At 47.9% G+C, this 13382-nt stretch overlaps 3 protein-coding genes across 4 annotated transcripts in view; 2 read left to right on the forward strand and 1 right to left on the reverse strand.

Annotated features, from left to right (window-relative positions):
• The first annotated feature begins 541 nt into the window (after nt 1-541).
• Nrbp1 (nuclear receptor binding protein 1) lies at nt 542-10958 on the forward strand. The gene is made up of 18 exons (XM_027933421.1): nt 542-651; nt 3835-4064; nt 4235-4357; nt 4537-4638; nt 5032-5121; nt 5276-5316; nt 5678-5772; nt 7257-7340; nt 7531-7589; nt 7750-7848; nt 8885-9017; nt 9157-9262; nt 9407-9457; nt 9554-9689; nt 9874-9927; nt 10021-10084; nt 10271-10326; nt 10413-10958. The coding sequence occupies exons 2-18, from the start codon at nt 3855-3857 to the stop codon at nt 10515-10517; spliced, it is 1608 nt and encodes a 535-aa protein (XP_027789222.1). The 5' UTR covers nt 542-651; nt 3835-3854; the 3' UTR covers nt 10518-10958.
• A 208-nt stretch (nt 10959-11166) lies between these two features.
• Nucleotides 11167-12711, forward strand: Krtcap3 (keratinocyte associated protein 3). The gene is made up of 6 exons (XM_071601986.1): nt 11167-11194; nt 11235-11497; nt 11595-11654; nt 11812-12018; nt 12129-12263; nt 12370-12711. Exons 1-6 carry the CDS (start codon nt 11167-11169, stop codon nt 12475-12477), a joined length of 801 nt encoding a protein of 266 aa, XP_071458087.1. The 3' UTR covers nt 12478-12711.
• A 76-nt stretch (nt 12712-12787) lies between these two features.
• The window catches only part of Ift172 (intraflagellar transport 172), a 36306-nt gene continuing 35711 nt past the window's right edge, over nt 12788-13382 (reverse strand). For both annotated transcript variants that reach the window (XM_027933461.2, XM_071601448.1), the window contains 2 exons: nt 13122-13213; nt 12788-12936 (listed from right to left, as the gene is read on the reverse strand). In XM_027933461.2, the coding sequence (XP_027789262.1) occupies nt 12847-12936; nt 13122-13213 (182 nt within the window). In that variant the 3' untranslated portion in view covers nt 12788-12846. The remainder of the gene's footprint in view (nt 12937-13121; nt 13214-13382) is intronic.

Consider the following 13382-nt stretch of genomic DNA (forward strand, 5'->3'; position numbering starts at 1 on the left):
AAAGATAACTTCAATGAATTCATTCTTGTGAGGACCAAATGAGATAACATCTGTGAGAACCTCTTGCAAAGTTTTGGCAAATAGTGTTATGCAGAGAGTTAATTATCAATTTTCAACGTTGTGATTTTTTTTTAAAGCTTCCTGAAGAACTAGTGTCCAGTTGCACTGTCCCCAAATAGTGAAAGTGGGTGGGCTCTTCCCTCCGATGAAAGCTATGTCTTTTGATCCTTTTGTCTTTCCGTGAGATTAGAACTGTCATGGCGCCTTCAAGAGGAAGAAGGCCTTCCCCTAGTCCAGCACAATCACTGGGGGGCACCTGGACTGGGCGGAGGGGTGGACAGCGAAACAAGCTTCGGTTGGGACTGAAAACACCGAAACCTCGGCGAGGCTTCTGCGGGAGCGACGCAAGGGGAGGAGACCCGGCTGAAGATCAACCTGCGAGCGACCGTCTGGGGCACCGCCCCCCACCGCCCTGTCCAATGGAAACCTGGCGGCGGTGCGGCACCGCCCATCTGTTGGTCCGGACGCCGCGAGGGCGGGGCCCGCAGTTCGGTTGCGCTGCGGAGCGCAGCTGTGAGGGAGTCGCTGTGATCCTGGGCCGCGGAACCCGAGCTGGAGCTGAAGCGCAGACTGCGGGCGCGGAGTCGGGAGGTGAGCGCCCGGGGAATGAGGCCCGGGAGGGAGGGGCTCGCGAGAGGACAGAGGGGTCGACCCCGAGCCCCAGGACCGCCGTGCTGCAGGCGGCCTTGCTCACTCGGCAGCCAGACCCGGCTGGGCCCGGCCCTCCTGAGCGAGGGGCCGCCTCGGTCCCACTGTCGCTGCCCGCCCGCTCGTCTGCCCGCCCGTCCTCCCTGGTGTGGCGCCGGCGGCGGAGGCGGCGGCCCAGAATTCTGCGGGCGCGGGTCGGGAGACCCCAGCGTTCGCTTGGAACTCCGGCTGCGAGAGGCGGGGCCGGCGGCGGGGGCGGGGGCGGGGGCGGCAGTCGCGGCCCCGCGGCCTGCGGAAGGAAGCGCCGAGTCCCGGCCTGGCCTGCTCGCCGGGCGGTGCGCCGACGGCGCGGGGGCGTGGCCTGCGGCCTGACGGCGCTGCGGGGCCGGCCTTTGATGAGGTGGCCGCTGCGCGCTCCCCGGCCCTCCAGGCAGGACTCCCTCCCCGGCCGCCGCGCGCTTCCTGACCCTGGCGGGGCGACCTGTTGGAGTGTGAAATTCTGAGGGCCATCTTCCACCTCGAGCTTGCTTTATTTCCGACCGTACGGTTCTGCGGGCCTCAGAGGTTTTCTGCAGTCTGCTCAGGGTGAGGACTGCTAAGGGGTCTGTGGCTGAGGGCGTTGGAGAAGTTGACGTACCGAGAGCTTGCAGTCTAGTAATGAAAGGCCCCGGGAACAACTTTGCAGGACTGCCAACGCTGAGCGAAGTGAACGAACCGTGTGCCTCAGGGTGGCTGAAGGCGACCAGGAGAGCCTTGCGATCCGCCTGTGATCTTACTGAGCCTCTAGATACCCCTGAGCAGAACCCCAGTGTTGCAAAGGTTTCTTTATCAATAGGAGGGGCACTGAAGGATCTTGGGGTTTTGCCCTCGTGTTCCTTACAGGGGCAAGACTGGGAGGAAGGAGACAAGCACATTCCTGGGGCATCTATTTCTTTGATGACGGTTTGGTTCCTCCTCTGGTGAAACCCAAGTGGATTAGTTGTCTGTGCCCTGGGTCCAGAAGTTTCTTCAGATCCCATTGGCTGTATACAGCCTTTCTGTATTAAAATTCCATTAGTATCTCCTATTGTAATCTAGTAATTTTACTAAAAGATAGACACATTCAGCTGCTTTAGGAAGTAACTGATACAGATGTTCTTACTGTTTTCTTATTTTCTGGGGAAGAAGAAAAACGATCTCTAGCCCAACTTTTCTAGTTGATTACTAAAACAACAGATACTATAGTAGCTTTCTAGGCTGACTGAGTTGAATCTCTCTAGGATAGGCAAGGACCTAGAAATTAATATAAGAATATCTTGTCAGATTGTTTTTTTCTGTAGTGCTTTTTTGCTCCTTGGTATTCGCTAGAATTTCATCTTATAAAAGTCTCCTGACTTGTGCTAAACTTCCTTGTACCTTGGGGGAGAGAATGGACAGAAGTGAGAATCATTATATCTTTATTTTATATTTATATTTATATTATGCTGAGGGTCGAACTCAGTGTCTCATGCATGCTAGGTGAGCACTCTACCACCTAGCCACAATCCCAGCCCTAAAAGATTGATGTTGACTGGAGGCTTCTGGCATTCTGAAATGACTTTGAGGTGCAGATGTACTTTCCAGGATATTACTTTCATACAGGACAGCAATCCCTTAAGCCCACAGATTCAACAGCCTTTGTTCTTAGAGGTGAAGAATAATATTCAGTGATTGTCCTGTGACTTTTTGCATGGGTAAATGACTATCTTTTTCCTTCAAGTACTGTACCCCTGAAGAAATGTTATATTGTATAACACTTTTTCCTATAAAAGTTAGGTCTTGAGCTTTTTAAATTTTTATTTATTACTTTTAGTTGTAGATGGACACAATACATTTTATTTTATTTTATTGGTGGTGCTGAGGATTGAACCCAGTGCCTCACATGAGCCACAACTCCAGCCCTGTCTTGAGTTTTTTGTTCCCAAAATAAATACCTATGTTAGATCCAGTGCCCAGAGAATGGACACTTCAGAACCTTTGAGCAATGTGAATGAAATGAAAACTAGAAGTTTAAAGTCTTAGATCTGCCTTGAATTTGTGGCTTCATAACTGTAGACATCTCATTTATTTTGTTCACTGTTGTATCTAAAGCACCTGCCCAGTGTGTGATCCACACTAAGTGCTTACTAAACATTTGTTGAATAAGTAAATTTTTTAAAATGTTGCTAACCAATACCCATTTGCCATACTCTCACATCATAGGGAAGGTCAGGTCATCAGGGATTCAGTCACCACTGCCCTGGTGAGGTCATCAGGGATTAAATCACCTGACCTAAAGGTAGTCTCACCATGAGCCAGCAGGCTTGTTCTGTGTATAGGAGGGTTTGGATAGTGGATGCCAAGGTTAATTCAGCTGGCTAAATCAGCTAAGGGTTTCAGCTGGATATGTTGGCTGGGGGTGGTACAGGTTTAGCCTTAAGGATGGTTCAGTAGAACATTTTGGAGTCTGGAATCATCTGTCTGAATATCACCTATGTATCCTGGTTCTTGAGCACAGGGCAAATAGGGATATATGGGAATTCAAAGGGAAGCCTGTTGGATGAATATTTGCTGAGAAGGAATGGAACATCTGATTCTGCTGTTCTTTTGGACCTTACTAAGTGGGGTTATGCTGCCATAAGTCTTGTGTTTGTCACTCCTGAGTGAGTCATCTTCAACTAAGATAGCTCCCTTTCTGTAGACTGGAGTTAGAGTAGTTAATTTTTCAGTGTTTAGATAGGAGTAATTCTGATTTTGGATTTAAAGGAGACAAGGGGAATTACTTGTTTTATATTTCTTTGAACCTGCAGATGAGATTATTAAGGTTATTAAATGTAGATCCATCTTTTTTTTCTTTGGTACCAAGGATTGAACCCAGGAGCACTTAACCAACAAGACACATCCCCAGCCCTTTTTTTTTTTATTAGAGACAGGGTCTTGCTGAGTTGCTGAGGGTCTCATTGAGTTGCTTAGGGCCTTGCTAGGTTGCTGAGGCTGAGTTTCAATTCGTGGTCTTCCTGCTTCAGTTCCCAAGTCACTGGGATTACAGGCTTGCACCACCATGACCACCTTGTAGATCTGTCTTGACCTTCTCTGCCTTCTCCCTTTGTCCTCAACCAACCAATGCAGGCCTGAGTGTTTGTTCCAGCATGTCGGAGGGGGAGTCCCAGACAGTACTCAGCAGTGGCTCGGACCCAAAAGTAGAATCCTCATCTTCAGCTCCTGGCCTGACATCAGTTTCGCCTCCTGTGACTTCCACAACCTCAGCTGCATCCCCAGAGGAAGAAGAAGAAAGTGAAGATGAATCTGAGATCTTGGAAGAGTCACCCTGTGGGCGCTGGCAGAAGAGGAGAGAAGAGGTACGATGATAATGTTACTCTTGGGATTGTAAATTCTAAGAGAATAAGGACTGGTGGAGCAATCTCAAAGGGGCAGATCAAACTTTAACAGGGATTAGGGGAGGATCATATGGAGTATTAAAATAGAGAAGTCATGGAGTAACTTGAATTCTATTTGAATTGCTTCTCAGGTAAATCAGCGGAATGTGCCAGGAATCGACAGTGCATACCTGGCCATGGATACAGAGGAGGGTGTGGAGGTTGTGTGGAATGAGGTACAGTTCTCTGAGCGCAAGAACTACAAGCTGCAGGAGGTAGGTGATGGTGAAAGGATGCCACTGAATGGTGCTAAAGAGGAATAGATGTCAGGCAGCTGGCTATGAGGAGAGCATGTTGGGGGTTAGACCATTTCTGGGGAGGAATGGGAACTGGCTTTTTAGAATTATTACAGTGATTTGTGAGCTCCATTATCCCATTGTCTCCCTTGTTCCAGGAAAAGGTCCGTGCCGTATTTGATAATCTGATTCAGTTGGAACATCTCAACATTGTTAAATTTCACAAGTATTGGGCTGACATTAAAGAGAACAAGGCCAGGGTAAGAATGTTTTCCTGGTATTTCCTGAGTTTAACTGCAAGATTCTAGCTACATTTATTGTTCTTTTTATGCTCAGTGATTGAAACTGAGTAGTTTTGAAACAACTGGAATCAGCTGCTGTGGTGGTGAGAGTAGGGCTTCAGCTGCCACCCATGCCGGTTATCTGGATATAGATGGAGCAAAAAGAGTGAATTTTTGCTTCCTTCATCCCATAGGTTTTATTGCTGAGTAGTTTTCATGGTGCTATTCAATCTAACTAAAGAAACAATGCTAAGAACAAAAGGAGAGAAAGTTGGAAAAAAATTACAAATTTAATATATATCTGTGTAAATATTTTCAGGTAAGAGATCATTTCTACTGTAAAGCCTTATAATGAGTGCTTTTCTTCCCCAGGTAATTTTTATCACTGAATACATGTCATCTGGGAGTCTTAAGCAATTTCTGAAGAAGACCAAAAAGAACCACAAGACCATGAATGAAAAAGTATGAAGGGAGGGCCAAGTTTTAGGCTGGTTGGGGTTTTAAAAGATTGTATTAATTATAAATCTGATTATGGAGGTTATGGAAAGATGGAAAGACTGGTGGGAGGGTTAAGAGAGGGGGTTATTGCTGACCTTTCAACCAAATTCTCTTCCAGGCTTGGAAACGCTGGTGCACACAGATCCTTTCTGCTCTAAGGTAAGTAATATTTGCTTAGTTTCTTTCCCATATTTCCTAATGTAGTTCCTCCAGATTGTAGGGTACTACTCTGATGTTCTATTCTGCCTTTCCCCACTTTGACTGATACACTGTCAAGATTAGGCCCCCTACAAGTTTTGTAAAGGGTTTCTCTTATTGTCCTAACTGCAACACTATCTCCTGCCTCTTTCTCTTAATGCTTATACATCTATTTAAATCATCAGGTATAATCAAGATTCAGAGTTTGGGGATTATCTTTATGGTGGTCAGCAGGAAACCTGGCCCTTGCTTCTCTTAACCCTTGGGTTCCCCTTGCCCTTAATTTCCCAGTGGCCCCTCTAACAGCCCAGTGCCCCCACAGCTACCTGCATTCCTGTGACCCCCCCATCATCCATGGGAACCTGACCTGTGACACCATCTTCATCCAGCACAACGGACTCATCAAGATTGGCTCTGGTGAGGGGAGGGAGAGGTTCTGGGCAGGGGAGCCTCGGGAATTTGGGAACTAGGGGGTAAGATGAAAAGAATGGGAGAGAACAGCAAAATTCTGAGATGTGGGCTGGTGATAATAGATAGGATCTTGCTAGAGATACTACATAGAGAGCAGCTAATTAGTGGAGATGGGATAGAGTATATAATTTTGTACTTTTTTCGGAGGAAGATTGGGGTTAATACAGAAATATTGATAGGAGGTTGGGAAAAGGCAAGAAGTGGATGTGAGATCTGATTTGAGCCCCTGGGCCCAGACCCAACCATAGGAGGTTCCGGGCTGTGCCTGCTGTGAGTGCTTTCATTTGCTGTGTATCTGTGTGCAGTGTACATTTCCGTGTGTTGTGTTTATGTATCCATTTGTCTGGGGCTTGGCTGCTCCATCGCTCACAACTTTTCTCTGTTTTCCTCCCTCCCGCTTACGGGCTGCTCTGTTCCCAACAGTCTTTCATAGGATTTTTGCTAATGGTGAGAGCTCCCTCTGCCCCACTTGGGGCTCTGTTTGTGCTCCCTTTGCTCCCTGTGCGGCTGCCCAGTGCATGCAGTCGTGGGAGCAAGGCCTGGTCCCCTATCTCCCCTGCCTAATTTTGCCTGCTTAGCTTCTGCCCTGTCAGCCTTCTACCTGCTTGCCCCTCCATAACCTGCTTGTTTCCTGTGGATTCTGCCTGGCTGGACACTTACTCCTAGATTCATATTCCCCCTCATCATCAGGCTGGTTCCCCAAATCATGCTGTGCTCCCAGATTCTCTGTGACTTGTAATCATTGTTATGATTGGAGTGAGTCCAAATCAGGCCTGGCCCTGGTTCCTCGTGCAGCCCTGTAGCAGGTAGCGTTGAGAAAGAGAGTAGAACAGGAGTCTAAAAAGTTTTGGTGGACTCAAAGTAAAACTGATTCAAGGGTATTGATTTAATTCTGATTCTTGAGTTTCTGGCAAAGGTGGGTAAGAAGGAGGCTAGCTCCTCCTCAGTTATATTTATTGCTTCTTCACCATTTTTATCCAAGTTCCTAAGGTCTCCAATCCTCTCAGATTAGGAAGGGCTGCCTGTTGTTTTATGTTAAATTGAAAGGTGGATGAAAGAAATAAAACTGAATATTTTCATGGTAATCAGAGATTAGATAAATTTGGGACTATGGGAAGATGAACAGGTCACAAGTGAAAAATTTCCCTTAGATATGTTACTTCTTGACTAGCCCCAAACTAGTGTCTGTTAATGTTATCTGAATCCTTTGTTGTTCCTGAGTTTGGGTCCTCAGATGTGAGGAAAAAGGGGGAGGTAGGTAGAGTCCATGTATGGTCTGTAGTTCAGGATGAGAAAGGGGATAGGTTTGTGTCTGCTAAGGGTTAGAAAGGAGACTTCAAAAAAATTTGGCTTTTGGGGGCCTCTCTCTCTGGAGTGAGACTATGCTTTGTTGATGGTGGTCAGATTATGGGTATCTTCCATACTCCCAGTGGCTCCTGACACTATCAACAATCATGTGAAGACTTGTCGGGAAGAGCAGAAGAATCTACACTTCTTTGCACCGGAGTATGGAGGTGAGGCATCCTGGCTTCTCTGTCCTGTCCTCATGCCCTGGTGTTTTGCACCTTATAACCTGAGGTACAGTGGTAATACAACCAAAACTTATATAGTCTACTTTACTAGCATACAATTATGTTTAAAAGGCCTATCTGCCACCCCTTGTCCTCAATCCTCTGTTTCACTAAGTCCTTTCTGTTTTCTTAGAAGTCACTAATGTTACAACAGCAGTGGACATCTATTCCTTTGGCATGTGTGCACTGGAGGTGAGGAACTAAAGAGGGAGGGGGGCAAAAAGAAAGGGTGAAATTAGAAGACAGAAGAGGGAAATAGAGGACAAGGAAGATGCTGATCTTGAGGGAGTGACTGTGGGAGCACTGAGGTTCTTAGGTCTCTCCTTTTCCTTTGGATTCCTCCTCACTGCAGATGGCAGTGCTGGAGATTCAGGGCAATGGAGAGTCTTCATATGTGCCACAAGAAGCCATCAGCAGTGCCATCCAGCTTCTAGAAGACTCATTACAGAGGGTAAGGCTCTTCAGGATTGCTGCCTTCTTAACTGACTTTCAGGTGTCTTCATATTTTTTCTTCACTTAGACTCTTTGAGCAGGAAAACATAAAGCAGAAAAAGACAAAAATGTAAAATTTCCCTAAGAGGTGTCTACCTTGTTTTTGTATACATACAACAGGTTAGAGCTTAAGATGGTAATATTGGGGTTAAAAATTTTATGTTAATTGAAGTGTGTCTAAATGGAGGTAAACTAATTTGATGGTTACTGTACACAGTTGCTAAATTCTCTTGACATTTGAAAGCAAAATAATCACTTTAAATTAATCAAATCAGTCATTTGGGGATTTCATATTTATAGTTTTAGTTAGAAGGTTCCTGGAAATAATGACCTATTGAAAGGACCTAGGGAATACGAATCTGTAGATAGACTGACTATAATAAGTAGAAGCTGGACAAGAAAGTCCAAACAAGACTAGTTTGTAACTCATTAGAGATAAATATAACGGGGAACAGGAAAGGAAAGAAGAAAAGCTAGAAGTCTTGAGTGCAGTGTGAAATAAGTTTCTAGTTCACATTGTGGTAGAATATTCAAGTGAAAAATTAGGTATCAGATCTTATTGGCCTTTAAGACTGAAAGTAAGAAAGGTTATGTCATGGGACCTCCAGGAGGTAAAAAAGGATTAGCATGGTTAAAGAAAGCATGGGAAATCCAGTGGATTTCAGTGATTGTAGTAGACAAAAAATTGTGATACTAGGCCTGGGAAATAAAGTGAATATTACCACAATAGGTAAAATTTGGGAAGGGAAAAGTTGAAAAATATTTAAAAGATTGTGGTTCGAGAATAAAAAATAATTAAGACCAGAAAGACAGTGAATGATATCTTTTGATATACTATCTTATATTTTCAAACCCCTTTCAAGTACATTTGTCAGTGTTTTCTCCACAAGTGCTGAACACCTAGTGTGTGCAAAGCCTTGTAATGAGAGCTTTAAAGATGAACTTGGTGGGGTGTTTGCCAGATGCCTGCTCCAGTTCTTAACTCTTTTTTTTAGGAGTTCATTCAGAAGTGCCTGCAGTCTGAGCCTGCACGCAGACCAACAGCCAGAGAACTTCTCTTCCACCCAGCACTATTTGAAGTGCCCTCACTCAAACTCCTTGCTGCCCATTGCATTGTGGGTCACCAACGTGAGTCCCCTTGAACCCTACTAGGAATTTTCTTCCAACTCTCACTGGCATGCTCTCTTTCTTCTATTTCCAAAGAGATTCTTTGGCCCTGTGCTTCCATTCCACTATTCATAACATTCTACTCCATCATGCCCTCCAGACATGATCCCAGAGAACGCTCTGGAGGAGATCACCAAAAACATGGATACCAGTGCTGTACTGGCTGAAATCCCTGCAGGTCCAGGAAGAGAAGCAGTTCAAACTTTGTGAGTAACCAACTGAGAGGGTCTAAAAGGGACAAATGGGTCACTACCACTCTGAGGATCTGTAAAATGCTCGTTCTCAGGGAAAGGTTGAGTCTGCTGTTTTGCTTGTTCCCTTACTTCCATTATCTTTCTTTTCTTCTTTAGGTATTCCCAATCACCAGCTCTGGAATTAGACAAATTCCTTGAAGATGTCAGGTAAGGGAAGAGTGAGGCAGGCTTCCTTAAGGACGCAGGGGCAGGTGTCCTAAGGTACTCCAGAGCCCCATGTAACCTGTCTTTACCTCTTTCCAGGAATGGGATCTACCCTCTGACAGCCTTTGGGCTGCCTAGGCCCCAGCAGCCACAGCAGGAGGAGGTGACATCACCTGTAGTTCCCCCCTCTGTTAAGACTCCAACACCTGAGCCAGCCGAGGTGGAAACCCGCAAGGTGGGGGCTATGTAGGTGTGAATGTGTCCATGGTCACTGGGGAAGGGGCAGCTCAAATAAGCCTTACCCATTAGAGAAAAAGTGTGTGTTTCTGTCCTCTGGTCATCGTGTCGTGTGGCCTATGAAGGCTTCCAGGTGTGACTGCTTTCTATTCCAGTAATTTTCCTGTCTTGTTGTGTCCTAGGTGGTGCTGATGCAGTGCAACATTGAATCAGTGGAAGAGGGAGTCAAACACCATGTAAGGCTCAAGGCCAGGACTGCACAGGACTGGGTGGGCAGAGGGTGGAGGAAGAGGAGCCTTATTTATTTATTTATTGGTCTTGTTCTCTAGTTAACACTTCTGCTGAAGCTGGAGGACAAACTGAACCGGCACCTGAGCTGTGATCTGATGCCAAGTGAGTCTCTCCTTTTGCTTGGAGGATGGAGGGCCTGTGAGCTTTATCTTTAAGGGACATATTCAGGGGTGGGAAGATGACAAGTCAGTAAAATATTGCTCCCACAGAATAACTGTCTTAGCCCCTAAAATTTGAAGAGCTCTGTGTCCCTTCCTACTATACTCAGCCCTCCTGTTTCTTTGTCAGATGAGAACATCCCAGAGTTGGCAGCTGAGCTGGTGCAGCTGGGCTTCATTAGTGAGGTGAGGTTCCTGCCTACCTTCCTCTACCCTGGCTGCCTCCCTGCCTTCTCTTATCTCAGCCCACCTCACTGAGCTCCTCTTCCCAGGCTGACCAGAGCCGACTGACTTCTCTGCTGGAGGAGACCCTGAACAAGTTCAATTTTGCCAGGAACAACACCATCAACTCAGCCGCTGTCACCGTCTCCTCTTAGAGCTCACTCGGGCCAGGCCCTTATCTGAGCTGTGGCTGTCCCTGGACAAGCTGCAGCCCTCCTGCCCCTCCCCCCAGTCAGTATTACCCTGTGAAGCCCCTTCAGTCCTTTATCATTCAGGAGGGCTTTAAGGGCTCCCTGGTTCTGAGCATCGTGCTCCCCTCCCCCTTTCTTCCTCCCCTCTGCACTTTGTTTACTTGTTTTGCACAGACATGGGCCTGGGCCTTCTCAGCAGCCGCCTTTAGCTGGGGGCTAGTAGCTGACCTGGCGGCTCCGCCCAGCCTGTGTGGACGGGAGGCCCATGGGCACTGGGGGAGCCGAGTTCTACAATCCCGCTGGGGCGGATGGGCGGGAGAGAAAGGTGGTGCTGCAGTGGTGGCCCTGGGGGGCCATTCGATTCGCCTCAGTTGCTGCTGAAATAAAGTCTACTTTTTGCTAAAACTGTCGTGTGTTTGCGCCTCCCAGGGACAGTGCAGCAGATTGTGCAGCCGCCCATTGGGCGGGCCTCAGGTGGAGGGGCGGGGCCCAGGTAGAGCTGCCTTGGGGCTGTGGAGGCTGGGCGTCAGGTGGGGGGGCGGGGCTGAACTCACGGTTGGCGGGGCGGGGCCAGACCCAGGTAGAGCCGCCGGGCGGCTACGCAACCCACGGGATGAAGTGCTACCGCCTCTGCGTGTTTGGTAACTTCCGCCCCTCCCCTCGGTCCCTGAGACCCCTCAGCCTGTCCTACAGGCGACAGCTGGCCCTACGTGCCACCTGCCCCTCCGGGTTCAGGTCTGCCCTCCCCCTGCTTTACAGATGCAGCCCGCGGGCCCCGGCGGCTGATGCGCGTGGGCCTAGCGCTGATCCTGGTGGGCCACGTGAACCTGCTGCTGGGGGCCGTGCTGCACGGCACTGTCCTGAGGCACGTGGCCAACCCCCGTGGCGCTGTCACACCGGAGTACACCACCGCCAATGTCATCTCTGTGGGTTCAGGGCTGCTGGTGAGAGCCTGGGGGGGGGGGGTCGGGACAGGGTGGGGGGCGGGTAGGGAGCGACATGCAGAGCGCCTGTGGGCCAAAGGCTTGGTATCTTCCGCAGAGTGTTTCCGTGGGACTTGTGGCTCTCTTGGCATCCAAGAACCTTGTTCGTTCACCACTGGTGAGAGGGGACTTCTGGAGCTTGAGAGGGGTAGGGCGGAGGAACTGTCTCAGCTTTTTCAATGTGAAGAAGGAGCCTCAAATAGAAAACTGTCTAGTTATTGGCAGACTTTGCTAGGCCTAGGCTGCTCACCATTATTAATCTTCTGCTCTGCCAGCACTGGGCCCTGCTGGCCCTGGCTCTAGTGAACTTGCTCTTGTCTGCTGCCTGCTCCATGGGTCTTCTCCTTGCTGTGTCACTCACTGTGGCCAATGGTGGTCGTAGACTTATTGCTGACTGCCATCCAGGACTGCTGGATCCTTCCATCCCACTGGACCAGGGGTCTGGTCACACGGACTGCCCCTTTGACCCCACAAGAATCTATGTGAGTGCTTTCTTGCCATTCAGAAAGCCTTGGTCTTGCCCTTTTAATTTCCTCATTTGCGGCTTATGTCACATTTCCTTTTAGCCCTCATCCTTGCTTTCTGCTTTTAGGATACAGCCTTGGCTCTCTGGATCCCTTCTCTGCTTATGTCTGCAGCTGAGGCTGCTCTATCTGGTTACTGCTGTGTGGCAGCACTCACCCTGCGTGGAATTGGGCCCTGCAGGAAGGAAGGGTTTCAGGGGCAGGTAAGGAAGAGAAACCGGAAGGGTTCACTCAATACAGCCAGTCTGTGTTACAAAGGAGTTGATGTATCATTCAGGGCCATGGTACAAACTCCACCCTCTCCTGCAGCTAGAGGAACTGACAGAGCTTGAACCTCCTAAATGTAAACAGCAGGAAAATGTGCAGCTACTAGATCAACATCAAGAAATCCAGGAGTCACAGAAAACCTGGGTTTAGGACAGGTAAAGGGCCCTGAGAGTGGGGGTCTGGGTTAGAGAGGGGACATGGAAGTGTTCTTGGGACCAGGGCTAGTTCTTTACTGTGCTGCTCCTCTCTCTGACCTGGATTGGTTCTTCCTTTATCAGGCAGGTGATGTTCCAAGGCTCAGTCCACAAGTGTTTTCCACTAAACAAGGGGCCCTGACACCAGGATGGTATCGATAATTGTAATAAAGAACTTCTCTTTTTTCTACTTGGTTATAATTCTTTTTTTGGGGAAAGGGTACTGTGCTGGTGTTGGGGGTGATTCATCAAAGAATACAGTGGTATCAATTTCTTACAGAACTTTAATGAGGGAGAGGCCCAAACCCTTCCTCAATTTTACCAGTCACTGAAAGGAAAAGCTGGTGCTGGGGAGCCCTCCACACCACTGACTGATGAATTTCAGCACATCCTGGCATACTGGGCTGTGGGAGGTCTGTGAGTAAAGGGAAAGAACATCACAGAAACTCATTAGAGCTGGTACATTGGACATCAGCTTCATCTCCGTGTCCTGGGGAGCAAATGCAGGGTCTGCACCTATCTTCTGAAAGAATCCCAGCCTTTCCCAGCCCCTCCAGCAATGCTGTTCTCCCTGCCTGCTTTCAAGTTTCCCTCTCTAACCTTAATAGCCATAAGAAACTTATTCCAGTTGTCCTTGTTAGCAGCCTTCCCTGGACGCTTAAATTCAATTTTGTTCCTCAGAATGGGGTAACCTGTGGGAGAAGAGAAAAAGAAGAACTAGAGTTTGAGAGAGATTGAAGAGGGTGGAAATAAAGAGAAGCCTGGGGATAAAGATGGCTATCATTTGTCTTAGGTGCCCTTTACTAAATTAAAGTGAAATGATGCTTTTTTTTTTTTTTTTTTTTTGGTTCCAGAGATTGA

Source organism: Marmota flaviventris, chromosome 14, assembly GCF_047511675.1.
Source record: "Marmota flaviventris isolate mMarFla1 chromosome 14, mMarFla1.hap1, whole genome shotgun sequence".
Taxonomy (NCBI): Eukaryota; Metazoa; Chordata; class Mammalia; order Rodentia; family Sciuridae; genus Marmota; species Marmota flaviventris.